Genomic DNA, 26,616 nt, shown 5'->3' with positions numbered 1-26,616 from the left:
AATCAAATGCCTGATTGAGGACTATTCCTCTGGCTTGAAAAATTTGAAATACAGTATTATCAAGCATTATTTTAAAAGTTTTGGAGTCCTATTTTACCTTTGTTCTCTGTTGTAAATTCTATACTCCAGGAGATAGACCTAAAGAGGCCTTTTACAGTGTTGTGAGCCTACAGGTGGGCAATTTATCTAACAAAAAACAATCCAACCATTCTTGTTTTCACAGAGGAGGATAAATATGGCCTTTACTCCAGTTTGTTGTTCAAGTATTTTCTCGCAGAGGGAATTGTCTGTGGACATGACCTGTTTGTTGCTTCTGCCAAAGAGCATCCTGACAACATTTTGAAGGTAAATAAGACTCATTGCTTTTGATAAGTAAAGCTGTAATTTCTTTATTAATGAAACGCATTTTAAAGTGTCCATATTGTGTAGCAACAAATGAATTCATCTTGGTGATTCATAAGAATGTGTTGGGAAGTACAGGATTATTTACACTAGCCAGATTTGGGAATTAAATTCAGGTCTCTACCTCCCATCTATGGACAGTGGAGTAAGGTCCTCCCAAGGCCAAATCAGGCTTGGAACCTGTTTATTCTTTATTTTATTTCTTTATTCCACTGGCTTAGTGGGATGGTTTCAGTAAACCCAACTGCTTACAGTTTCCTCCTGCCCAGGAGGAAGTGTAGTTAAGCTGCCTCCAGTATTTTGTGGTAGAAACAGTGTAGAGTTTGTGTGGATATTTATTGTAGTTTCCTGTAGAAAATAAAAACATCATTGAACATCTTTACAATTTCCTTTACACTTACATTTCATTCTGACTCTTTTTTGTGCTAGGGAACTTGGTCAGCTTTGGATCAGGTCACACAGAAAGGATCCCTCCAGACTTCAGTGGACTCCCAATCAAACACTGATAGTTTCTGTCATGAGAAAATTGCATAAGGGAAAAAGCCTGATCAACAGTGCAAAAAATGCTGAAGTGTGAGGATAATCTTGCAAAATTTCATTAAATATTTTATGTCTTTCTAAGGCTGCGTTTTCCTAATATCAGAAGTAACATATAATTTCCTGATTACTTCTGCATCAAGTGAAGTCTGGCTATTTCCTTAAGTGTCTTCAGAGATTATTTCTGGACAAAATGATTACTCTACTGTTTTCCTACCTAGGGATGGTAAATTCTATGCCTTACCTCTTGAACATTATCCTCAGTATTCAGGAAAAAGTATATTCTTAATGAAATGAAATTATCGTGTTGTGAAAAATCAGTTTTTTAATGCTCCTAAACCTGAAGAGGGTTCATTTAAGGGTGAAATTTTTTCTCACTTGTGGCTTAGAATAAAGGTTAAACAAACAGGTTAAAATTTGATTTTCAAGTACGAATTACCTCAGAATGTGCTGTATTTTTTTAATTAAGTGGTTTTAAATAACTAGCAATCGAGTATTGACTCCCTAATGATACAACACGATTCTTGCAGTTGTTTTTCTCATTGAGATTTCATTATCCAAATTAGTATTTTTATTACATTGCATTAAATTTTCTTAAAATGGAGTAGCTCACGTACATTCTATTTTTCTTTCATTCCCCTTTGATTCAGTTTTTCATAGCCTGCCGTGTTTTTTCTGGCTCCTTTACATGATAACAAGCAGACACTGTTACATACATCTGCCATACACCTTGTACCACTTGGAGTTTGGGCTCAGTCAGTTTGCTGTGCCTTACCCAGCTCTCTTGTCTGATATGGAATTATTTCCCTCCTTAATTTCCAGGGGCAGGCACTAGGCAGGAATGCTGCATTCCTCTGTTCTGACTCCATGGTGGTGCTGCCATAGGAGACTATAAATCCAGGGACAATATTGCTGTATCAACAACATCTTGTTTTGATTTCTGCCTTCCTTTGTGCCCTTGTGTATCCAACAATATTCTTGTCTGTGCTGTTTACTCTCACCTTGCCTGTTCAACACTGACTTTGTTTAGCAGACAAGGCACAGCAGAGTTAATTTCTCTGATTTGTATTGTGTCAGTGAAGTAACCCTCACCTTAGGTGCTTCAGGAAGATCTCTCCTGTCTGAAAAATGAGCTGCTTGGGATTTGGATGACTCCACAGTGTTGGGATTTTAATAAAGCCTGTCTGACCATTGAATAACATGGCACTTCATTTAATGAGATTAGTAATTAATTTATTTTCAGTATCTGATTGGACTGTATTTTTTACTGGAAAAGTAACACAGACATGGTAGAAATCAACCTGAATTACCCTTGAGGCTTGGGTTTTACTTTGTAAAATTCAAGTATGGGTTCAATACATTCCACAGCCAGTATCTAATTAGCTGGTGTATTTCATAAAGGCAGTTCATTAACTATCCATACTGTGTCCATATTAAATGTCCATATGGTGTGGTCAGTCTATTTGCACGTTCAGCTCTCTGCTGAAATGCCATAATTGCCCTATTCCAATTTTGTGATGTGATTGGAAGTTTCTTGAACCTATAACCAAGACAAATATTGCTGGTAGTAGGAAGGGGAAAAGACATTCTTATAGACCATAATTATCTTGAAATTGTGTATAACTAAAAGACAGGCAGAGGATAAAAAGCCCTGATCAGCTGCCTAAGATATATTATATTACCACCCACCAATTTATCCATCATCCTTTGAAAATATATTCATGCCTTTTGTAGTCAAAGCTCCTTCAGGAAACTGGCATTAAGACGTAATGCTGAAAAATTATACACCTCTGGTAAAACCTACAGAACTGTATACATGCTGGTTTTTAGAAAGTATTTTAAACATTGGAGAGCATTTCTGTTCATACAGGCTTCAAAAAAAAGGCAACTTTTTACTCTAAGGGCATAAGCACTGGGAATGTATATAACATAAGAAATTATATGGTAACTTCTATGACTGATCATAAAATAAAACTGCTTGCATTGGTAAATGGAAAATTTATTTAATAGTAAAATTACTTCAGGTTTGGCATTAAAATTCTACAACTGCCTAAACTGCCTATAAAATAATGTCTTTACCTTTATTCCTGATTTTTTTTATTTGGGTTGGGGGGTAGAACTGATTCTCACAAGTTTTAATGAGAAAAGATGGGTTATTTATAGCTTACCTTGACAATAAAGATTGCTCTGTTAGGTTGCTTTTGCTGTGGAGCCTGTGCAAAGTTGGATGGAGGACACCAAGCTGGCAGCACCACGCTCTGTGTGCAGCCCCTGGAGGGCAGGGATCCATCCAGAGGGACACTGACAGCCTGGAGAGCTCAGGAGAACCTCATGGGGTTCAGCAGGGCCAAGAGCAAGGTCCTGCACCTGGGCTGGGGCAATCCCAGCACAAACACAGCCTGGGCTGAGGATGGATGGAGAACAGCCCTGAGGAGAAGGGATGGGGGTGTTGGAAGCTCAGCAGGACCTGGCAGTGAGCACTGACAGCCCAGAGAGCCAAATGTGCCCAGCAGGGCAGGGAGGGGATCCTGCCCCTCTGCTCTGCTCTGCAGATCCCAGCTGGAGCTCTGCATGCAGCCCTGGGCTCCCCAGCAGTAAAAGGGCACAGAGCTGCTGCACTGAGTGCAGGGGAGGCCATGAGGGGCTCAGGGGGCTGGAGCACTGAGAACTGGGCTGAGAATTGGGGTTGTGCAGCCTGCAGAGGAGAAGGCTCCGGGGAACCTTCCAGCAGCTTTCCAGTTAGGAGAGAGCTGGAGAGGGACTTTTAAGAAGGGCAGTGTAGTGACAGAGCAAGGGGAAATGACTTTAGGTTGACAGAGGGCAGAGTTAAATTGGATATTGGGAAGAAATTCTTCTCTGTGAAGGTGCTGAGGCCCTGGCACAGGTTGCCCAGAGAAGGACCTGGTGGCTGCCCCATCCCTGGAAGTGTTCAAGGCCAGCCTGGATGGGGCTCTGAGGGACCTGCTAGTGGAAGGTGTCCCTGTCCATGGCAGGGGGTTGGAATGAGAGGATCTTTGAGGTCCCTTCTAACACAAAACCTTCTGTGATTCTGTGATCTGTCTTGTAAGGAAGACTACAACTCATTATTGTTCTGGTAAGACAAACCAGCATCCCCTGGAGCACTACATTTAACCTGTGGCACCCTGGCCAGTGCTGGGTCAGTGACCTTCCCACGTGGTACCTGCAAGCCTGAGGTGGGAGAATGGGAGCTCCAGAACTGCTTTCTAGAGCTGTCTGCTCATCTCTTGTGGAAAACTTTGATTATTGCCTTTCAATGGAATGTCTGTTTTCAAGTGGGAATTTTATTGCAGGATACTTCTGCACTCAGCTGAGATTGCCTTTTGGAGGTTCTCTTCCAAGAGGAGAGGATAAAGGGTGTCACAGTGGAAGATGCAGTTTCTCATGGTGGTGAAGCTGAGAGGGGTGTGTGGACAGCTGTAATGGCTATTGAGAAAAAAAATAGGGAAAACATTAAAAAGACCCCTCCAGGAGCACTATTTTTGAAAGTTCCTAAGCTGAAAAGATATCTAAAGCAAAAGTTAAAGTATATTTTAATTTTATATTTTTTATCTTTTATATACTTTTTAAATATCATATTTTAATTTTATATTTGTTTAAGTATGTGATTTGGAGAAGACTAAAAAAGTTCTACCTTCAACAAACAGGGCAGGCCTGAAGAACAGAAAGTACTCATTTACTCTTTTCCTGCTGAAAAAGTGAATGCAGGAAGAACCTAGCAAAATGAACTTTGATTATTTCCATTTCATTTTATTATTTCCTTATTTATTATTATTATTAGTTTAAAAACAACAACAATAAAAACCACAGGGCTGCTGTATTATGGTGTGTGCAAGCAATGCCTTGAAAGAAAACATAGCTGTCTGCATGGACTTTTTTCACTTCAGCAAAGTACATTCAGCCATGATGCTTATGATTTTCCCTCATGGATATGATCTTAAACCATTGTTTTAGCAAAAGAAAAAATGCAAACCTGGAAGAAATCATCAGGCTGATGGCCAGGGCTGTCTGTTTTCAGAGAGTAATTCTAATTATTTGCTGTCTCTTTGCCATCTGGTATTGGGAGAGAAGCTATGTATCAATGCTAAAGGTGTTTTTTCAGTTTTAGATGCTCACAAATTAAAAGCATAATACCTCAAAAGGTAAAAATATCTGTGCAAATAGGGCTACATTCCTAGTCTTTTTTTCTGAATATATTTTCAAAATGCAGGAACTTGCTGCAGTGATTCAGCTGCTACATGCTGTTAAATGGTGTCACTTAATACACAGAAATCAAATTACAGTTAGAGCAGAAAGGAACTTTGTTACTACCTGAAGTCTTGTGGTAGCACAAAGATGAGGGTTGAGGCTGAGCCTGGCAGATGAGTTGAAAAATTTAATTTCTATTTTGTGTAGTTCTTGCTCATCTGTTTACTTTTCTTACTTGCATGTTGGGTGAATCTGTTTTACATTTTTCATTGCTAAAATGCAAATATTTCATTATATTGTAATGTACAACTTTCTGCATTATGAACTGTGTTATAACCTTGACATAGAAGTTGTAGAGATGTGAAAGATACACTTGAAAAAAAAATTTCTTCTGTTTAAAAAGAATTAAATCTTTTAAAGCAGTACCTTTTCTGGAAACTGGGCAAAAAGCTTTGTCGTTGTCAAAAGTTCAGATCAATCCAATAAAAAGTTTTTCTAGAACCAGAGGAATAGAATGGCTCAAATTTTTGATTTCTCATCTGCTAATCCTTGTCTGTTCATCAAGGAAATTTTCTTTCATCATCTTACTGTTCAGAACTTCAGAACATAAGTTCTGAACTTAGAGGTTTTTTAAACACCCATCTCACTTGTAGGCACAGAGTTTGTGGTGCTTGGAGTGGGGCTGTGGCTGGTCCCAGATTGGTGCAGCTGTGCAGGACAGGTGAATGCTATTGAAGGTGAGGGGCCATGGAGTGCCCAGGGGTGCTGAGCAATCACACAGGGAGCAGAGGGCACACAGGGGCAGGGCAGCAATGGCAAGGTTCCCCTGGAATTCCCTTTCCTGGAGCCAGCATCTCAAGGTCTGAAGGACTGGAGTGGACAGAGTGGTTCTGTCCTCCTGTAGTTTGTGTAATCCTGCCGTGAAAACCAAGTCACTTCACCCCCTCTGGGTCAGGTTTTATTGCTCAGGAGTTCTTGAGATGCAAACTGTGGGCACAGAGTTTGTGGTGACTGGAGTGGGGCTGTGGCTGATCCCAAATTGGCTGCGGCTGTGAAAAGCAGGTGAATAATATTAAAAGTAACAGCCATGGAGTGCCCAGGGGTGCTGAGCAATCACACAGAGGGCACACAGGGGCAGGGCATCAACAGGAGGGCATAAAAGGCTGGGCTGAGGGACAAAGAAAGCAGCCACTTGCAGCTTCCTGAGGTGCTGAGGCATTGCTGTATGGGCTGAGGCCTTCTGGAATTCTGTGGGGACACTGTGGATTGTGGCTCTCTCAGCTGTGGCACTTACTTGGCCTTTAACTGAGAGTTGTTTATCTGAGGGGTGGTAACCAGAGTGAGAATCTAAGGCTCTATTTTGTGTGGTGGTGGAACTTGGTGGGGAGGAGGAAGAGGAATGTTTTGGAAGGTTTTCATTCTGTGTTATGTGTGTGTTACTTTTTGCAAATAGTTGTAGGTTAATAATTTTTTTTTTCTTTGCTCTATTTCTGGTTACATCTCATAGCAGACACTAGGGAGAATATATTTTCATGGAGGCACTGGCATTGTGCCAGCATTAAACCATGACAAAAATGTATCATCAAAGTGGTAAAATCTAAGTGTTTGGGTTTCCATGTCCACAAATACCTGTTTAACAAATCTAGTTGGTAACTTTGTAGTTAATAAGCTGTCGCTTCCAGTGCTCATCTCTGAAGGGTTTCAGGAATAATGCTGTTATCAGTAACTCTGTTTAGGCTCAGGCCTGTGCATTGTGCACTGCAGCAGGGTTTACAGAGTTTGGGACAAAGGACACTCATTTCCTTCACACAATTTTACTTTCTCATTCTCTGCTATGTTTATTTGTCACATACTTAAGTATTCATTAACTGATTCAGAAAAATATTAAATTGAAATATAATTCATCTGATTGTCTGATAGGCATTCTTGGGTTGAAGTGTTATGAAATGCAGCCACAGTGTAAGAGAGTTATAGCAAACGAGTTCTGTGACTTTAGTGTGGGGTTTACTTCTGTGTATGTGGAGTATAGACTGTATTCTTATGGCTTAAAAATAGACTACTTAGAGTACTTGCAGCTGGCTCTTATTTCCCAAAACAGAGCAATATTGCTTCCTGTTTCTCTTCACACCATTCTTGTTTACCCTGAGCTGGTGCACGTTAGGTCTTTCTGAATGTCAAGGGGCAATTTCTGTAGACCATCCTTACCTGGAGATGGAAATAAGTTATTGTGTAAGGGCTGCTGAAAGAAGAAAAATTGCCATCCATTCATTTATATTCTTTAACAATGCACCTTGTATTCACAATCCAAATAGAATCCTCCCCCCCTTTTGGGAGTAGGCCCTTTAAACTGATATTTATATACTGCATTGTTGAAAAGGAAATATTTACCCTTCCTGACTTACCATCTGGTGTCCTTTAAATACTAAAAATTAGCATGTTGAAAAAGAGCCTTAAATTCACGGGAATTTTAGTATCTTTATTATTTTTATTTTAGTCTTATCCCTTTAGTATTGTTTTATTTTGTGTTTTTATCATACTTGTGATAATAACTGCACTTCAAAATAGTTGCATAAATCAGTGTGAAAAATATATTTATTGATACATAAATAGATAATGTTTTAAATTCTTAAGTCCTTTGAGTTATACAGTTATTGAAACCCATAAGGATCAAAGGGTTTTATATAAGAGGGATTTCACATACAGCTTGGATTATGTTGCTAAATAATAGCACAGTAGTACTTCTTTAGAATTGTAAAATAGCTTAGAGAGGAGTATGATGCCTATAGTTGGTGTAATGCATTGGTAATTAAGAGGGTGTGAGGTTAAGCTTCATTAACTGCTGTGGGATTGTATCTTGGATTTTATTATCCCCCAGAGAACACAAGAAGTGAGAGAGGTCAAACTGTTAGAATCTGATTTTGCTTCGTGCATCTGCCAAAACAAGGCAGGCTCAGTACTGGGGCAGCAAAGCCAGGAGGAGCTGGACTGCAGCAGGTACAGCTCATCCACAGTTTATTGCAAAGATAAAAGCTTTATTACTGAAATAAATTGTTCCCTCTTTGCAGTAAAACCTTCATAGCTTGGTTTGCAGGAAACAAAATTATTTTAATTGCTTTGTCATTTACTGTGACCACTCCAGAACACTGGCTTTTCCTCCCAATTTTTTTTTTCATTTTAAAACAGCAACAAGCTTCCTTCTCTCCAGCCCAACTGCCCTAAATAACTTTAGCACTTGTCTGCCTTTTTGTGTTTTTGTGCTGAATAGCAAAGATTTGTATTTTAGTTGACCCCAAGAAATGCTGTATGTTTTTGTTTTTTTTTTTTTATTTTTATTTTAACTAATGCACTGCTACATGCTTTGTTTTTTGGGTTTTTTTAATGTACCTTATGAAAGATTTGTCTTTTTTTAGCCTGGGAGAATGTAACAGTTCTCAGAAGTTGACAGACACACTGATGCCGCAAAATTGTCAGTCCCAAAGCTTTTCAAGGCTCTGTGTTGTGGGAGCTGAGATATTTTTCAGCAAAAATAGATTAAATAGAGAGATGATGGGCTGGTAGCCCAACTCTCCTTTTCTTGGTCCATTGTTTAAATAACACTTTGATTTCTAGATTCTGCCTAAAATTTTGTAGATAAATTCTACATATTTTGCTAATACTGCCTTCTTCTAAAGTTCTGGCTTTGATTCAAAGAACCTCTTTGAAATCTCTTAAATCCTAAATTATGTCATTCTTGGACAGTAATGAAGCCTTTCATGGTGCTGAGGAGTTGTGAAGTACAGACTCAACCATCCAGCCTTTATTTTTGAGGCTGCATTGAGCCTTTATTTTTGAAGCTAATGGCAGGTATATTTTTGAGGATGTATCTGTATAATGAGAGTTGGACTGCCAGCTCTCACACTGAGGTGCTCTGTGTCACTCAGGGATGGTCAGGTTTGGAAACAGTTCCTTTCTTGAGAGAAAGAATTGCCTTTAATTACCAGGGTCAGAAGAGGGGAAAGCCTTTCATTCCAATTCTAGTTATTTGTGAAGAATATTTGTGGATCATCCAGTATTTTCAGTATTGCCCATTGTAGTGGTTTGGGTTTGTTAATTTGAGATTTTGTTAATTTTGAGATTTTTTGGCTAATTTTATCAAGAAGTGTGGTGGGTTAGGTGTTGATTAATTATTAGTGTACTTACTTTTTGTTGAGAGGTAGGATTAGGAGAAAGGTCAAGTAGGTTTAAAATTTTAAAAGGATAGAAAGAAAAAATTATTGATAACAAAGAGTAATATGAATTAGAATATTTTCTTTTTTTATAACATTTTGCTTTTTATTGACAATGTAAAGAAATAAAATTTAAAAAAAAAACTTCTTTAACTAGAACTCTGTAAACTTTATGGGCTCTGTCCCTAAGTAAACTAAAGGAAGACTATTCTAGAAAAGTAGTAAACTAACTAAAGTTTTAAATTAAGGCCTGAGCTACATGAACCAGTACATCCTAAGGAAAAACAGTGACCATCTAGGTATTTTTTTGAGTCTTCAAGCAGGCTGGTGAAGGCATGTTGGCTTCTAGTGAGCACAGACATACCTTCAAACAGCTCCTGCATGTTCTGCCTCTCCTTTCTCTTCCAGCTTGGTGTAAAAGGAGTTGAGGCTATCTGAAACTGGTTGCTTTATCCACAGTGATAAAATTAGGATGTAAATCTGGAGGTAAACATTCTTTATTAGCTCTGCTTATTATTCTTTATATAGAATATGATGAAATAACAGACGAACTGACCTTGAATAGGGTTGGATTTTTTCCCCTTCTTTGTGCTCATTCCAAGCATATCTTGGAATGTGTTTAACCAAGTTAATAAAACTGGTTGAGCTCAGGTCTTCATCCAAAGGCAGAGCACCTTCTCCAGACTGCAGCTTATTATGTACAGAGCCTCCTCAGAGGCCATGTAACTCACAACCCCCACATCCAAGAGTGTAATTCAGGATATCTTTGCTTTAGAACAGATGTTGGCATAGAAAATTGCATGGCTGTGAGATGTGGGAGGCCCAGAAATGTCTTAAATCTCAGTGTCCCTTGCACAGGGACAAGAACCTGGCACATCTAAGGAATATTCTTCAGGTGAGCATGGTAGTTATTAGGTAAAGGCATTTAAAAAGCAGCTTGGAGTTGGTTTTGGTCTGAGAGAGTTCTTGGAGTGCTTCTGATCTTTTCTCCTTTTCCTTCCAAGGGATAAGACAGAATAAACCAGATCTGAGCTGATGCATGTGCTCTTCTGTTGTCAGAAGTTTTTTTATTATGTCAAAATAAAAACTCTTTCTTGTGTTAGAAATTAAAAGCAAGCTATATTGGCCAAAAAAAAAGGCTGTTTCAGGTGGATACTTTGATGGATTTTCATCTCTGGCAGCCAAAATCTTTAATCAGCTTCAGATGAAACCATTTTTTTCCTTGATCTCTTAATCTGCTTCATTTTTAGCAGCAGTTAGGACACACCACAGTGCCAAATTATGTTGCAGTGATGATGTGTGTGCCTCTGTTTTGGACTGAGTTTTTTGGGTGTCAGCAGCTGGGATTTGTGGTGTCTCCCTGCCACCCAGGGCCATGGAAGGGAGGTTTTGTTCTCTCACTGGAAGGCAGGAACTTTTTTCTCAGTGTTGCATGACATTATTTAAGCAGCTTGGAGAACTTCTCACCTTTATTGTCTTGACCTCTGTTCTTTATTCAGCATGAAATAATGTTTTATGTGTAAAAGAGACAAATTTTTGGAGTTAATATCCCTGTCTCAAATTTGACTTTCTCAATTACTACATACCAACAATGAACCAGCAGCACAAATTATAGGTATTTGTGGTGATTCTAAGGGAGAAAAATATTAAATAGCTATAAGAAATATTGCTGCTGTTTTCCTCTTTACCTGGAGGAGGGACAATTTGCAGTTTCCTGCCTTTTGGCTTTGCAGTGATGTGGAAGCTGCCCAGTGGTGGTGTCTGAACCAGGGGCAGGCTCAGGGAGTTGGATGAAATGTTTAAGCAAAATTTCACGATCTCTGCAGGCACTTGTGTTCAGAAAAAAAACAGAGATTACCCACCACTACCAAAAATTACCTGGCAACAAGTTGATCAGGAAATGTTGCTTGAGCCTCCAAATTACTTCCTCACAGACTTGACTTTTATAAATGAAACTTGGTTTGGGTTTTTTTTAAATTACTGCTAAATGAGGAGTATTTTGAGATGATCAAGTATCAGCAGCTCTTCACTGAAAAAGAAAGACCTTTTTATGATAGGAAGTTTAAATGAAAAATCTATTTATTAAATTATTATTATTAAATATGTTGAAATCTATGAATAATTGTGTGAAATTAAATCTGCACAATAGTTGAACTGTTCAGTATGTGTTTTCAAAGTAACATCTCAATTGGAAAATAAGATTGATTAACTCTATTGAGGATAGCTGAGTTATAAAATTAACAATTCAAAGTAACTTTTTTTTTTTTTATATTTCATATAATGTTCTTAAAGTAAATGTAAGTGGTTTGTATGTGCATGTATGTGAAATGCATCGGGGTCCTTGTCAGCTCTAGTTTGTACTTAGACTTCCTCAGAACCTTTCAGTACAATGTTCTGGTTTCATTTTGTCCCATCTGTCAGAATTCTTTGATTTGAAAGCTTGCCTGCTTTCTTGCTGGGTAAATGTAATGGAACTCTTACTAAAATTTGGGTTTTTTTTAATTGATACAGCTATTATAAATCTGTAAACTTAACGAAAACTGTAAATAGTAAATCAAAATTTTCATCTTTGTGTAGCTTTCCTACCCAGAAAGCCTAATTTTTACTACCACAGGAATGAGTTTATTGTATGCAAGTATATTCTTTAAACAAGCTGTGATAAATGTGAAAATGTAACTCTGTACATAATTGCTCTCATGAATAGTCATTACCAGGCTTTTGCAGTTCATTTGTAAAAGCAAAAGAAATAAAATAGCTTGTTCAAAGGTGTGTTTTGTGTCTTTTGCTCAGCTGCTGAAACACATAGATACAGCTGTTCTATTTCTGAAACTTTATTAAGTTATACAGTTTATAGAAGTTTTCATAACTTCTGTTGCCTGGTGCCTCACAAAGTGTAGTGACCAACCTCAGGAAGAGACAGAAGCCATTATCTGAAATCTTTTTTTTTCCATAATTATAGATGCTATGTTAATTTATACGAAAGAAAAAAGTGGCATGTATTATTAGTAAGGTTATGTATAGAAATATGCACAGTAATAGTTTTTAATTCTGATAATTATTAGCTATTAATATTATTTTTATTACTATTAATATTAGTTATAATAATGTTTATAATAAATATAACAATACTATATTATATAAAAATAACTACAATAATTTATTATTAACATATGATATTAATCTTTAAATATTAATAAATATAAACGAATGAATACTAAATAATAATAAAATTAATGTAAATGAAATACATATATATAAGTATATTCTTGATAAAATTAATGCATATTAAATTTATTATTAAATTACCATTACAGGTGATTGTAATTAATAATTTATTATTAGATCTTAATATTAATTTTATTAATGGTAAATAAGTGTAACACTAAACCCTAAGTGGATGTGTTAAAAGTTTCATTGTCTCCTTTCTGAGTTTGTACCATGTGTACCCACACCAAGCCATGAGTGTCCCCTGGGTATTTATGGTCACCATAAGCCCTGCCTGTGTGCAGCATTTGATCTGTGTCCCACCCTTCAACCCAGATTCTTCTTCTAAAGGTTTCAAATTTGCTTTTTGAGAGTCTCCACACACAATCCAGAGCTACTGGCTAGCTCTGTGTGGCTTTAACTCCTCAGGAGTCTTTGCTCAAGGAAAACAGAGTTTTCAGCTAAGCCTTGTTCTGTTTTGAGCAGCGATTCTGTGCCCTCCAGCTTACAGGGATGGGTGTAAAGCTGGGGCAGAAAACTTCCTTGTACTTTATTTTTCCAGTAGGTGTAGAAGCCCATTGCATGAGTTCTGCACTCAGCATGTGTTGTTCACTTTTTCAGCAGGGCAGCAAAGGCAGAAAGTACATTAGAAACTTTTTTAAAAATCCAGAATTGAACGTTGTCCCCTTCCTTTCCTGTGTTTGTATCCATGAGATATCCAGCATGAGTAGATATCGTGCCTAATGGTTAGCAGAAGAGAAAATTCAAACCATCCTGTTGCAGTGGCTTTCAGCTGGTGTCTGTAGGCTGTTGTGGTGTCTTGGAAACTTCTGAAAGATTTACAGCAGCTAACAAATTTCTTATTTTAAAATAGGCTTGAATTTGCTATGGGAGAAGGCTGAAATAGGCTTAAATATGCAGGGAACTTGCCCACTGTCAGAAACGGAGTGGTTTAGGAGATCAGCCTCTAAAGAAATATTACAAAAGAAGAATATGGGTGCTACTCAATGGGAACGGGAATACTCAAGATGAAGCAGAGCACCAAATGTGGTATTTCCATTCTGCATTCTTTTTTACTTCTATAATTCATTTTTCCAGTAATAATTACGTGGGGATTTTTCCTGCTCAGTATTAGTAGGAGCCAGTCCTTCAGAGGAGTTCTATTAATCTTTTGCAGATTTTGCAGCTGCCCATTATACCCAGATAACTGTGTTATCTAGCTGGAGGGGGGTGTGGATAAAAACCTGAACTGCTATTTCTCCTGTAGATAGCTGACATTTTTTTGCTCTCTACTTGTAGGAACTTCCAGCCCCTTTGCTTGATGATTCCTACAGGAAGGAATTGGGAGATGAAGCAGCAGCTGTGAAGTCTGAGGATTTTCAGGATTCTATGAAAATAGCCTGGCGCTACCAGAATTTGCCAAAAATTGAGGTAATGGCTATTTCCTGCTTCCTTCCTCTTGCACTCAAAATGAATTTGAAAAGCAAATGTTTTTCAGTAGAACCTAGACAACAGAACTGCTAATGGGCAGTGTTACAAGATTGCCTCTTGAGGAAAAACTATCATACACCAGTGAATATTTTAATTACTAATGATGCAAAAAGAAAGGGAATTTGAGAGTTTGCAGGTACTCTAAAACTCACTACAGACAATAGTAATTTAAAAGTAAAAAACCATTTAAGTTCCATGGGAGTTTTCAATGAGCATTATCAAATTGAGACAGCTTTTTATGAAAGTTTGGATGATGTGCTTGCTCCCAAACTTGGCCCAACTTTAGTTGCACACAAATGACTTAAGTAGGTTTAATCAACAGGACTTAGTGGGTGTCTGCAGTGGAAGCACTGTGTGGAAGCAAGCTGTTGACCTGCTTATCCATGTGCATAACAACTGAAGCAAGCACTTGAGATTCTCTCAGCCTCACTGTCACTGGGAGCTAAGCACTGGGCAGGGACAATGTAAGGAACAAGCTCAGTGATCAGTCTTTCAGAGTTTACAGTTGTTGGTGTTTTGTGGATAATCAATCTCCCATGGCTGGTGGCTTTCTTATTTAATCCAGCGGCACAATCAGTCTTTAACCAAATTACAGCATTTCTGGCTGTCCAGAATCAAATCCTGGTTTTGTCTGTACATTTTAGTCTATATTTATAAATTCTGGTTTAGATGTAGTCATACCTGCCTAGTAAGTTCAGTTGTATTCTTAAAAACATAATTGGAATGTGACAAAATGATCTTACAAGGCTTGGCATGTTTGGTTTTCTGTGAAATTGCACAGACATGGCTATACAGTTGTGTCAGAAAAGACTTATATATGGTGACATGCCAAATCAAACAGCCTCCGGGGTAATCATATAATCTCATCAATTTTATTATTGTGAAGCTTGCTGTGCCACTCTGAACCATCCCCAAAATAATTTGTCTGTTTTAAAATCTATCGGAGTTCCTTGTACATTGATATGAAAACATTTGCATGTTGTGAACAAATTGTGGTCTGATATTCCAACAAAATAGAAAAATTATTTCAAAAATTCAGTTGGGTGTCCACTCATCTTTAGCTTCATAGCTGTAACCACTTCTTCCACTAATGTAATATTTCTTGAAAATGCATGATGTATGTACCCTTGATTACTGAAAATTGATTATGCAAGATAGAATAAGATTGTCAGTCTTTCTGGGGGAGTTTGCCTTGTTATTGTTGCTTTTTGAATTGGACCTTGATCATTCTCAGTAGTTGAGGCACAATATTTTAATGTGTATGTTAAATTTATGCAAAAATTAATACACACAAATAAAAGTATCAATCTTAAACAATCTATATTTAAACTTCCTCAGGACATTTTAATTGGTGAAAAATTGGTTCAAATTTATATTTTTCAATATTTTGTATTGCAGTTACCATAAAATTTTGGCTCTGTTTTATGTTAATTGGATTGGTGATTATACTTCATTGAGGAAAAATCTGAACTGCCTTGCTGCCCATAACAATACATTTAGTTCAATAATTTAATGAACAAATTTGGTTGTGATTCCTCCTTTAAATGTTCCTTTACTGGTAAAAACCCATGTTGAATAAAATTTCAAGGCATATTTTCCAAACTGATTGAACTAATATGCCAGTGCATTTTCAGAAACTACTGTCAAATAGTTTCAATTGTGAAAGAGAAAAATTAGCTTTGCTTTCAGCTAGAACACTAAACATGATAGCAGAAACTTTTCTACCCATTATCTGGCTAAATACAGAGCAGGAATGCTGAGTAAAAGATGTCTTTGTGGTATTTTTGATGATTGATTTGTTTACTGTTTCTGAGTAATAATAGATTTTTGATTGGTAGTTCAGATGTTCCCTTTGCATTTATTTGACCAGCCAGGTACCTGGTTTTTGTTCTTAGGCATGGTATTTGTATTAGTGCTCTTCACAGCTGTCTCAGTTTCTCTCTACATATTGCACATACCTTGCATCAGAAAAAAATAGATTTATAAGAAATCTGTTGGAGTGAAAGACCTTGTTATGCTTGATGTGCTTTTGCCAGTTTGTTCCTTATATCTGTATCAGAGGTGAATTAATTTCAACTTTTGAGTATATGGAGAGCCTCTTTTGCAATGCAAGACTGTGGTTTTCTCTCTCTTTCTCTCTCTCTTTTTTTTTTTTTTTTTTGAATGAACTGCTTGTGTTCTTGGGGCAATATATAAACTGTCACAGCATGAAATCAATTTTCTGCCTTGGTTCATCCTAAATCTGAGATTTCTAGCACATTAGGATTGCAATTAGAAACATTAGCAGCAGACGGTAGCATAAAAGCACGCTCTGCTCACTGACAATTTAGAGTATTTCTCCTTGTGCAAACCAGGAATCCAGGAAAGAGCGGGCCTGAGCCTCCAGCCTGCTAAGGAATGTGGTGATGCCTTCTTGAGGAGCTGGAACAGAAGCTAGAAGGAGTTCAGAGGAATAAAGTGCATATTTATTGCAGTGCCTTCAAAGGCCACACCCTGGCAATGCCCAGATGGCTCCAAGATGGAAGCAAAAGAGGGCTTGGTCATGAGATCTCACATTTTTATAAGTTTTAATCCATTTACATATTGGAGTTAATTGTCCAATTAATAGCTTCAAATGATGAAGTGTCATCCTCCTTGCTTGCTTGCCCGCCTTCCTCTTCTCACTTTGTTTAAGCTTTGGGCCTGAATTTTGAAGAGTTTGTCCTTGAGTCTCCAGCTGGAATAGGATTCTTTTTTCTTTACCATCTTGTGAAAAGATCCTAGGAACACTTAATATAACCTATAAACTAGCTTAATACAAAGCTAGAAGCCGCACAGCAAACCAGAAGAGAAAAACTTCAAGCCCAAAGTATCAGTGTCAGAGAGGGCTGGCGAGTGTGCGCCGCGCGCGGCCGCTCTGCCCCGCTCCATTATTCACGCTTCCTTGGGTCAGGTAGGCTTCCCAGCAGCTCCCTGCTAAGCCTGGGAATGCAGGACACTGAGCCCTATTCAGGGCCCTCTGCCATGGACCCAGCTTTTATTGCTTTTATGGGGTTTTATTAGCGCCAAATCCCAGGCTCCACCCAGTTTGTAGGCGCTGTGCTCATTCTTTGGAAGCGGGAGAGGTTATCACCTACCTTAATCCCTGCGGCGGGGTGGATTAAGGACACCAATGTGCCTCAGGATTCTCAAAGAGGATCCTGGAAACTTCTTGTTTCTTCTTTTTTGCTGTCTTTACTAAACTCTATTGGGCCTCAGGAAGGATTTGCATCTGAAATGGGCGACCTGGAGCTTTTCTCAATGAAGACATCAGATCAAAGTTCAGTTAGTCAAGGCCTTTCTAAAACATTAAGGGGGCTTGGAAGTACACAATAAAAAGATGAGCTCTGGCAGAGATTGCAGTAAAAACATTCTGATCTGTAATCCGGATAAAGAATAGATTATAGGCCAAAGAACAGCCCCTGTTTAAATTGCTTTCAGAATCCTTGTTTTGAATAAAGTTACATTTTACAAGAAAAACATTTAAATTTTGATGGAATGTTGTGTCTTGTGGAACAGCCTGCTTTAAAAATCAGATACCAAGAAATAAATTGGTACATTGATTTAGAGAATGTGCTTTTCTATATATATTTTTTTAGTAAAACTGGTTGCCTCATATGACTAGATATTCATAAGCAATTCCATGGGGCTTTATTTTTTTTTTTAAAAGTAATTATTTCTTTTAACTAAAAGTTTGGGTTTCATTGGTTATTCTGGGAAAAGTATTGCATTATTGTTACTGTTGATATTCCCTGATAACTGACCAGGCCTAACACCTGTTAGTCAAATAATTTCAAAATATTTGCCCTAAATCAAATAATTCTAACTAGTCTTAACAGTTTAATACATTTTTGGTGAAGTACTATCTACTTGAATATTTCATGGTATAACAGTCTGGAGGGGGGTCCCTAAACCAGGACAGGGGGGGTTAACTTTACATGTATAATTCAAATAATGTTGCAGGTTCTGTTCTGAATTCCATTAATATGGACCAAACAGATGCATTTATTTCCTCTATTTAATAGCACAGCATGTTCAAAATGTGTAATTCCTGCACAGGTATACATTAAATTTGTTTATGGTGTTTCATATACCGAACTTAAGATCTGAAGAAAATGTATCTTCATTATAGCAAATCATAGGTTTTGCATGTAATGCTCAGCCTACTGTTTGTTTGATTTTCAAGGAACTGAAAATAATTTTAAACTATTTTTTATTTTTCTATTAAAATCACTTATATGAAGATGCAATGGTTGGTTTTTTCACTGATCATAAATAAAGAGAAAAATTTTCCAAGTCAGCTGAAAATATTTCTGTAGCACCCATATAATTGTCAGAGACTGAAAAATCAAAGAGGCTGAACACACGATGTTCTGCTGATTTCATAGATCTGGCCTCTGCAAATTTGTGATCATCTGTCTAGAACATGTGGAAAAAATACATTCTTTTAATTATCTGGCTTCACTTTGGTGCTGCAGCTTGGAATAATAGAGGTTGAACTCTGTGAAAGATTCAGATTCAAGTATGACAATGGGGGAATGAAAACTTAGTAGTAATTATTATAATGTTTTTCTACTTTAAGCTTTTATTTAGACTGAATGGGAAAAAAACAGAGGTTTGAAGTGCATTGCTGGTTAATTACTTTCCTTTGACAGATAATAGTTTGAGATTGTAATCAGTACTGTTGTTTCCACAGACCAGCCCAACCACATATACAAAGTTTGGCCATTATTATGATGTTTCTAAAAAAATGTCTCCAGAACTGTGTCAGTCTGTGAAACTGCACAGTTTTTACCTCCATGAAGAATTGCCTTTTGAGCCTAAAATGAAAACATGGTAAGTTTTGTCACCACGGTTCTGTTGTGTGTTTAGATTTTGCATGCATATTGGCAGGAAATGATAATTGGGTCTAAAATAAATTATTTGGGGTCTAAAATAAATTATTTGGGGTCTAAAATAAATTATTTTGTGTCTGCACTTGCTGTGGTGCAGGGGGTGATGGAGGGGGTGTCACGAGCAGTTTGACTGTGGGTGCCACTCAGTGCTACCCACCTGGAGTGGCACAGGGACAGCTCAGAGCTCTGCTCCCAGCTGGGGGAGGGTTGGAGTTCTGGATGCTGAGAATTTCAGACTTTCTGTGCTGGCAGGCACTGACCCCCAAGAGAATGCTGCATTTGACCTGAGGCTGTGGAGAAGACTTCCAAAATGGAATGACAGAACTGGGATTGTGGGTGTGGAGTTTGAATAGAAGTGTGTAATATCACATGGTGGAAAATGTAGAGTTTAGGATTTTAGAATATGGTAATACATATAAAGTAAGATGGAGGTTTTAGGGTGGAGGCTGCTCCTTCTTTACCATCTTCTCCTTGGGTTTGGGTGGTTTTGTGTATTTGGACAGGAAACTCAACATTGTGGACTTCAAGTGATTTGTTATTGGGTTAAAAGTGAAAATAATTTAGGTGTCATTTCTTAATTGGATAGTTTAGTCTTAAAGGCCTTCTAACAAAAGATAGTTAGCCATTTTGTGCCTTGTTAGTGAAGAACTGCAGAACTCACTGCCTGTGAGACTGTAACATAGATGAGAAATAATAAACACCTGAGTCTGAACATGAGCTGTCCGCTCAAGTGCCTTCAATCCCAATCCAGCCAGAGGATGAGGAAGCTGAAAGCTGGCAGGGGAGGGAGCAGGTTGGCAGTGACAATTAAGGCAGACATTACTAGGACAGCCTGGCTGCATGTCGAGCCCAGCCCTGCTGACAGCCCGGTGTGGGGACTGGGAGAGCTGTTCCTGTCTGGCTGGAACCCTCCCTGAGCAGCGTGCCCCAGCAGCTCAGAGATGGGCTTGTCAGGTGGCTATCAGCCTTAAAAGGATCTCTGCAGTTTGCAGGGCTTAGGAGACAGGCCATCCTTGACCTACATAGCTCAGAGTGCTAGATCAGATTACTTGATGATGTGCTTTTGCTTCTTACATCCTACAGCTTCACCTAAGGAAAATGCAATATGCTGTGAATAAAATTACAATCACTAATTACATCTTGCAAAACATTTGCTATTCAAGCTCTCCTTGGAATGAATAACTCATTATGTTTATGGCTGTCAGTAGGGAATTAAGGAAGACTGAGAGAAGATGAGTGACAGTAGCAAAGACTCCTCTTAGCCTGTAGACACACACATCCATTGTGTCTTTCTTGGAGACACTTCAAGTCAAGTCAAACATCAAGGCTGGGCCAGCAATTTCTTTGTCCAGCCAAGTCCCTGAATTTATAGAATAGTGTAATTTATATAATTCATATGAAACCTAGCTTTATAGATCCCAGTGTATAGGGCAGCTCCATGAGGCAGTGTGGGATTGACTGGGATTGATTTCCACTGCAGTGCACTCATATAAAACCTCAGATTTATCAAACAGGTGCAGTATGAGCCACCTTTCTTAGAGCTGTAGCAAAGCAAAAGCCAAGTCTCTAATTTGTTCTGTGTTACATGATCAATTGTTTCTGCTTTGAGAAGTAAATTCTTGTGATAGTGTAAAAAAACCCCGATTTTAGGTCAAAGCAGGGAACTTCTTTCTATATTAGTATTTTAACCAATTTTGTTTATATGTTCATGTTATAATTTCTAATTTTTAGTAGCAGAGCAATAGAGGATGGACACAAAAAAATCTGACAGGTTGCAAGTGTTGTTACAGTTACTGAGCAATTTAACTCCCTTTCTCTTCTCTAGCTAATGAGAATGTTGTGACTCATCCACTAACTATATGGCTGTCAAGTATTAGTTCATTTTACATTAAAATCAAATTAACTCATCAGGAATGGACTTTATGCATTTGATTTTATAAGCCCTGTTTAATGCTGATATTGTGCTTGTGTGCCAGCCTGATAAAAATGCATCCTTCTTACTATGGGAGTTCTACTCTTTTTTTCTTTAGTTTAAATCTAACAGAAAGATTGGATTTGTGTAATTTTCTTGACAAATTAGTAGAGCACAGTGATGAGGTGAGGAAGATGAACAGATAAAGGTGGCCTTTGGAAGGCTTATCTCCTTTTCCTCTCCCTGCCACCTCAACGTGGGTCTCCTTCAAGAAGCCCCTCCCAAGGAAATGAAGGAATCGTGGTGTTGGGAGTAAAGGCAGGCACCAAAGTAACAGCCAGCCACCATTCCAAACATTGTCATGCAGTGTGAAAACTACATGATATATGACAGGGAGGAACAGAGACCACACTGGGAATACCAAACTCTTAGAAATCTGTGGGGGATGTAGAATTGTGTAAGTCTCTTTCTTTACAGTAGCTCATTTGTCTTCTAACTTTGATTATTGTCATTTCTGACCACAAACACAGTAGGTTTTGGATTCCCTATTTTAAAAAGGTTGTACTAGGTCAGTGTTAAGAGAAGGTGGGAAGGAAGAATTTTTCAAAATTACCTTCCTTGATATTAGGCTTAAAAAGGAGAATGGAAGTTCTTGGAAAAATGGAAGCAGAGTTAAAAGCTGACATGCAGAGGATGCAAGTCTCTCTTCTGCAGTCATGGGCTGCAGTAAATATGGTAGAAATACAGGCAGGAAATGTGGAGATGTTTTTCTAATGATTTGCACAAGAAGTAGTACAATACTCCTGTCCTGCAGACAGGAGTATTGTAGAATCTTCATCACTGAAAATTTCTAAGGACAAGCTAGGTAAACATCTGTCAGACTAACTGGGGTCCTTTTCATCCCTGTATTTCTGATTTTTTAATTCACATTTGTCATGATGTCTAAATTAAATGAAATTAAATCCAAAAAAAAGAAATCCATTTTATTTCACCTGTTCCTCAGTGAGTGAACTGTCTCTGTAATTGTAGCTAATGTATTTTTTTAGATAACTTCAGAATTTCCCTTGCAGGATCAGAGATGAAGGGAATTTATATAGGCCAGAAACTCTTGGCCCTTCTGAGAAATGATCTATATTTATATATATGTCCCTCTCTGGCTATCCACCAACAAGCAGTTGGTTTCTCTATGGACTTGGAAAGAAAGGTGATTTTTTTTTTTTGCCTGATTAGATTAAAACTGATCTTTTCTTTGCATTTAAAAATGAGTTTTGGAGGTTTTCAATATCATTTGGATGGATCAGTCTTCCTTTTGTTTCCTGTGTTTTCACGTATGTGTGTGTACCTGTTTTTTGATAGAGGCAGGGGCAAAGTGTTACCCTATAAACTGGCACCTGGCAGACAGTGCAGGTATAACACTCAATAGCCATGTTTGCTCTCCTTCCTGCAGTCCTGGGACCTGATGGCTGAATTAGACCACAGGCTTCCCTTGGGATAATCACTCAAGGTGGACAGAAGTTCATTTTCCCATGCTAAAAATTAACTGAAGCCAGTGCTGCTAAAGGAAGCAGTAAATGGGCCTGGGTGTTTGGTGCCAGAAGAAGGCAGAAACCCTCCCTGTCTTATCTCACTTTTATGCTGGGGAAGGGCAGTTGTGTGCTGGTTTACAGGGATGTGTGGCTGACAGGAGCTGCTGTGCAGTGGTTGTTGCCAGGATATTCTGTGTCCTGGTTGCGGCACTGCTGGAGATGGTGCCCAGCAGGAAGCAGGAATATCCTCTCTGGTGGCCCTGGGCACTGCAGCAACACTGATTTTCTATCTATGCTTTCATATTTTCCCTCTATGCTTTCAGTGTCCTTCTTCAGGGCAATTGCCAAACAAGAGGGTTTGGTAATCAAAAGATCCAAAATAATTAAATTCTGGTTTTTCAGCGATACTTGTAAATCTTACCTTAAGAAAGTACGTGCTTTTGAAAAAAGAATAAATTTGTCTAGAGACTGGGTTTACCAATAAATTTAGATAAAACAGATTTGAATTAGACCACAGGGTTCCCTTGGATGATCACTCAAGGTGGATGGAAGTTCATTTCCCCATGCTAAAAATTAACTGAAGCCAGGCTGCAAAGCCAGTGCTGCTAAAGGAAGCAGTAAATGGGCCTGGGTGTTTGGTGCCAGAAGAAGGCAGAAACCCTCCCTGTCTTATCTCACTTTTATGCTGGGGAAGGGCAGTTGTGTGCTGGTTTACAGGGATGTGTGGCTGACAGGAGCTGCTGTGCAGTGGTTGTTGCCAGGATATTCTGTGTCCTGGTTGCGGCACTGCTGGAGATGGTGCCCAGCAGGAAGCAGGAATATCCTCTCTGGTGGTCCTTGTTTTCCATCTCTGCTTTCAGTCTCCTTCTTCAGGGCAATTACCAAACAAGAAGGTTTGGTAATCAAAAGACCCAGAATAATTAAGTTGTAGTTTCTCAGTAGCACTTGTAAATCTTACCTTAAGAAAGTACATGCATTTGAAAAAAGAATTAATTTATCTAGAGATTGGATTTACCAATAAATTTAGATAAAATGGGTTTGACTGTCTTGCCTAATGGAGTCTCCTTTTCCATAACAAGGCTATTTGTCATACCCTTGATAACCTCACCTTTGTTAAGTGCTTGGAAACTATCAGCAGAGAAGTCAGAGCCTTTGTTGTAACCAGGATACCTTCTTGCCAGCTCCTGCTTTACCCATTGCTAAAGTGGTAAACAAAAAAAAGAGTTAAGGAGGAATTGTTTAAACTCATTATCAACATCAAATTGTGTTTAGCAACAAAACCAAAAAAGGACTAGAAATTGGAAAATAAGAAATATCTTATTTCCTTCCTTAAATATTGTGACAAACATTGCCAGAAGGGTAATGCAACTTGCTTTTATAAACAGTGCTTCTAAAATATCTTTCATGTTCTTATTTACATAAGATGGGTCAAATTCAAGGAAACCATTAATATTTTAGAAAGAGATAGAAAAGTACCTGTTTTGACATTTTTAAAAAATCTACACATACTACATGATTTTTAAAAATTCTTTCTTTGCTGCAAATCTCTTTCTGGTAGATGAATTGAAGATCTATTTTATTTCTTTATTTTATTTTTGAGACCCTTTAATGCTGCAAGTGCTTTGGTTATTTTATTCTTTTAGCCACTAGCTTTTAAAAACGAGTTAGGAATGAATCAGAAATCGGCAAATATTTTGATTGCAGTATATTCTCTAGCAAAATAATATCTGTTGTGATAATGCAAAAACACAGAGAGAGAGAATTTTGGCTGCTGTGGGGGGCTAAAGTTGACTCTGTAAACTGGACAGCTGCCACACAATGTAGGCAGAGCATTTAATAGCCATTGCTTTTGCAACTGAGCCCTGGGAAAGTAATGGACTTGAGAAGTTCAACTTGCTTTTTTTTGTATAGCAAGGCAGACTTTATGCATGACATACCAGGTTGAGATCACACACTGCCAGTTAATTTTCAGGTCTGAATTTCATAACAGGTATTAAATTATTGAAGTGCATCAGTTTAGCCAGTAGCTTTCTTGGGTATTAAATCTGAAACAAACCCAGAGTTTGGTTTGGAAGCTCTCCTTTGTGTTCATATGAGAGGAAGGTCATCTCTTAATGTTTTTTGATATTGATTGTTTCAAAACTCACATTTCTTAGGACCACATGACTTTTTTGATTGTAGATGTTTATAGCTCAAGTATATTTGAGGGTTGGGGTTGTATGGATACTGTTTCCTTAAAGAAAGCACACATTTTTGAGTTGAAGCAATGGTGCAAAAGACAGATCATTGTAATTCTTACATGCTTCTCAGAAAAGTTGAATTCTCTCCTGTGCCAAGGGATGAAAGCAAGATTATTTGGGTTTATTCATCAGTAAAATGAATTTGGATAACAGTCTAGGCTCTTAGTAAAGTAATGGGAATAATATTATTAATAATATTTCATTAATATTTGGGCCAGGTGGTCTCTCAAGGTGCCTTCCAACCTGAGCTGTTACCAGACACATAAATTATGGAGCCTAGAAGAATATTTTTAAAGGCAAAATTTTCAAAATAACTTGGTGTATATCCAAAGAAGTACAGCAAGAGGTTTGAATCCTTGACCCTTGATGAGACTGGAAGAAAATGTCAAAGACAGAATAGATGGAAGGGCTTAAGCTGCAATGGGGAACCTGAATCAGCCCAGATACTCAACCCTGTGTGGTCCATGGGATTTAAGAAAACAATTTCTCTTTTAGAAGTGAGCACCTGAATTGTTCTTTGAAAGTAAAGAGCTTCTAAGTCTGACAAGATGATTTGCTGAACCTTCATTTTGTGTTGTCTGCTTAAATCCATTTTTAGCCATTGGTTTGCTTTTGTTTATTTTTCTGAATGTTATATTTTCTAAACAATACATAGAGTAAATGCTACCTCGCAATTTTGCTGTCATGCAAATAAAGCTGTGAAAATGCATGAAGATTTTCATAGAAAGTCAACTCTGTTCATCAGGGCATTGATTGGGTATACTTGGAATAACAACTGGGTAGATCTCTGTCAGTTACAGAAGATTAGTACTGGGCTGGAATGGCTTCAACTTTAAGTTGATACATTAAATCATTAATCTTCTAGATGTAAGTGAGCCTGACATAATTAAGTTATCTTAATCCCTAGAGATTTTAGCTTTCACTAAATGTCTGAGCACTGAACTAGTTAATATGAAGCAATCACAACTGCTTATAATGTCAACTTTATTCAAAGAGGTTTTGGGGTTTTTTTCCTTCTCTGACACCTCTTTTCCATGTGACACTTGCACTGAGAGCTGCATCTGTTCATATTTATTTTTTATACAGCTGTTAGAGACTTATAGGAGAATATTGAAATGTGTAACTAAAATATTTCTGCTTCCCAACAGGAATATGAACAGTGCTTATGCAAGGCTGCTTCAGTCCATTCAGAGGATCATTTCCCAGGAGGGCTTTGATGGCTCTGATCCCCAGGTACTGAACACCCTCACACTCCTCTTTAATCCTGTAACTATTCTTTTCTTGCTGTTCTTGTACAAGGTCTTGGACAAATTATTAAGGAACAAATTGTTTCTAAACATTGGTAAAGTAAACAAGCAAAATGAATAGTGTTGTTTATGTTTTAAGGGGTTTTTTTTGAGTTTTTACCTGTTACAGATATGCAGAGAAAAAAATGTAAGGCAGCATTAGTAAAATGCATTTTTTGTACAATTAGTTAATAAAAGAATGGCCAAATATAATAGAAAGAAGCAAAACACATTTTCATCTACAATATTTGTTTTTCAAATTATAGCTTTAGCATACTCTGCTCAAGATTCTTGAGGTAAAACATTTACCCCTAAACGTTCAGGTTTTTTTATTGTTGCTTTAACTGGTGTGAATTTTTTACTTGATTAAATGGTAACATCTTTATGTGGTGAGCATTGAAAGAGAAGTTAAGAAATAAGAATGCTATTTCAATTTATGAATCAGCTTATCAGCCTTCCAAAAATCTCTGTACTCTTCATAGTGTACAAAATGTGGGAATCAAAAACACTTTAAGTGTAACAACATAGGCTGAAAAACCTTTTCTAATCTGAGAAGTGCCCTATAAGTTATTCTCTGTCATATTCAGCAACATGGCAGTCCTTTGGAGGTGATGGAAATAATATAATAAATTGGATAGATTGATGCTCAATTGAAAGGTAATTATTGCTGTACCATTGAAATGCCACTGTAGTA

The 26,616-nt window shown here is 37.8% G+C and overlaps 1 protein-coding gene across 5 annotated transcripts in view; it reads left to right on the top strand.

The window, feature by feature from the left end:
- Nucleotides 1-26,616, top strand: part of ELP4 (elongator acetyltransferase complex subunit 4) — a 141,862-nt gene that overhangs the window by 16,279 nt on the left and 98,967 nt on the right. For all 5 annotated transcript variants that reach the window (XM_071455250.1, XM_071455249.1, XM_071455253.1 and 2 more), the window contains 4 exons: nt 224-345; nt 13,854-13,985; nt 18,760-18,899; nt 25,785-25,869. In XM_071455250.1, coding sequence (XP_071311351.1) covers nt 224-345; nt 13,854-13,985; nt 18,760-18,899; nt 25,785-25,869 — 479 coding nt within the window. The remainder of the gene's footprint in view (nt 1-223; nt 346-13,853; nt 13,986-18,759; nt 18,900-25,784; nt 25,870-26,616) is intronic.

This window comes from Agelaius tricolor, unplaced genomic scaffold (genome assembly GCF_023055355.1).
Source record: "Agelaius tricolor isolate 1412-34295 unplaced genomic scaffold, bAgeTri1.0.p SCAF_46, whole genome shotgun sequence".
NCBI lineage: Eukaryota > Metazoa > Chordata > Aves > Passeriformes > Icteridae > Agelaius > Agelaius tricolor.
This window is presented reverse-complemented; position numbering and strand designations above follow the sequence as displayed.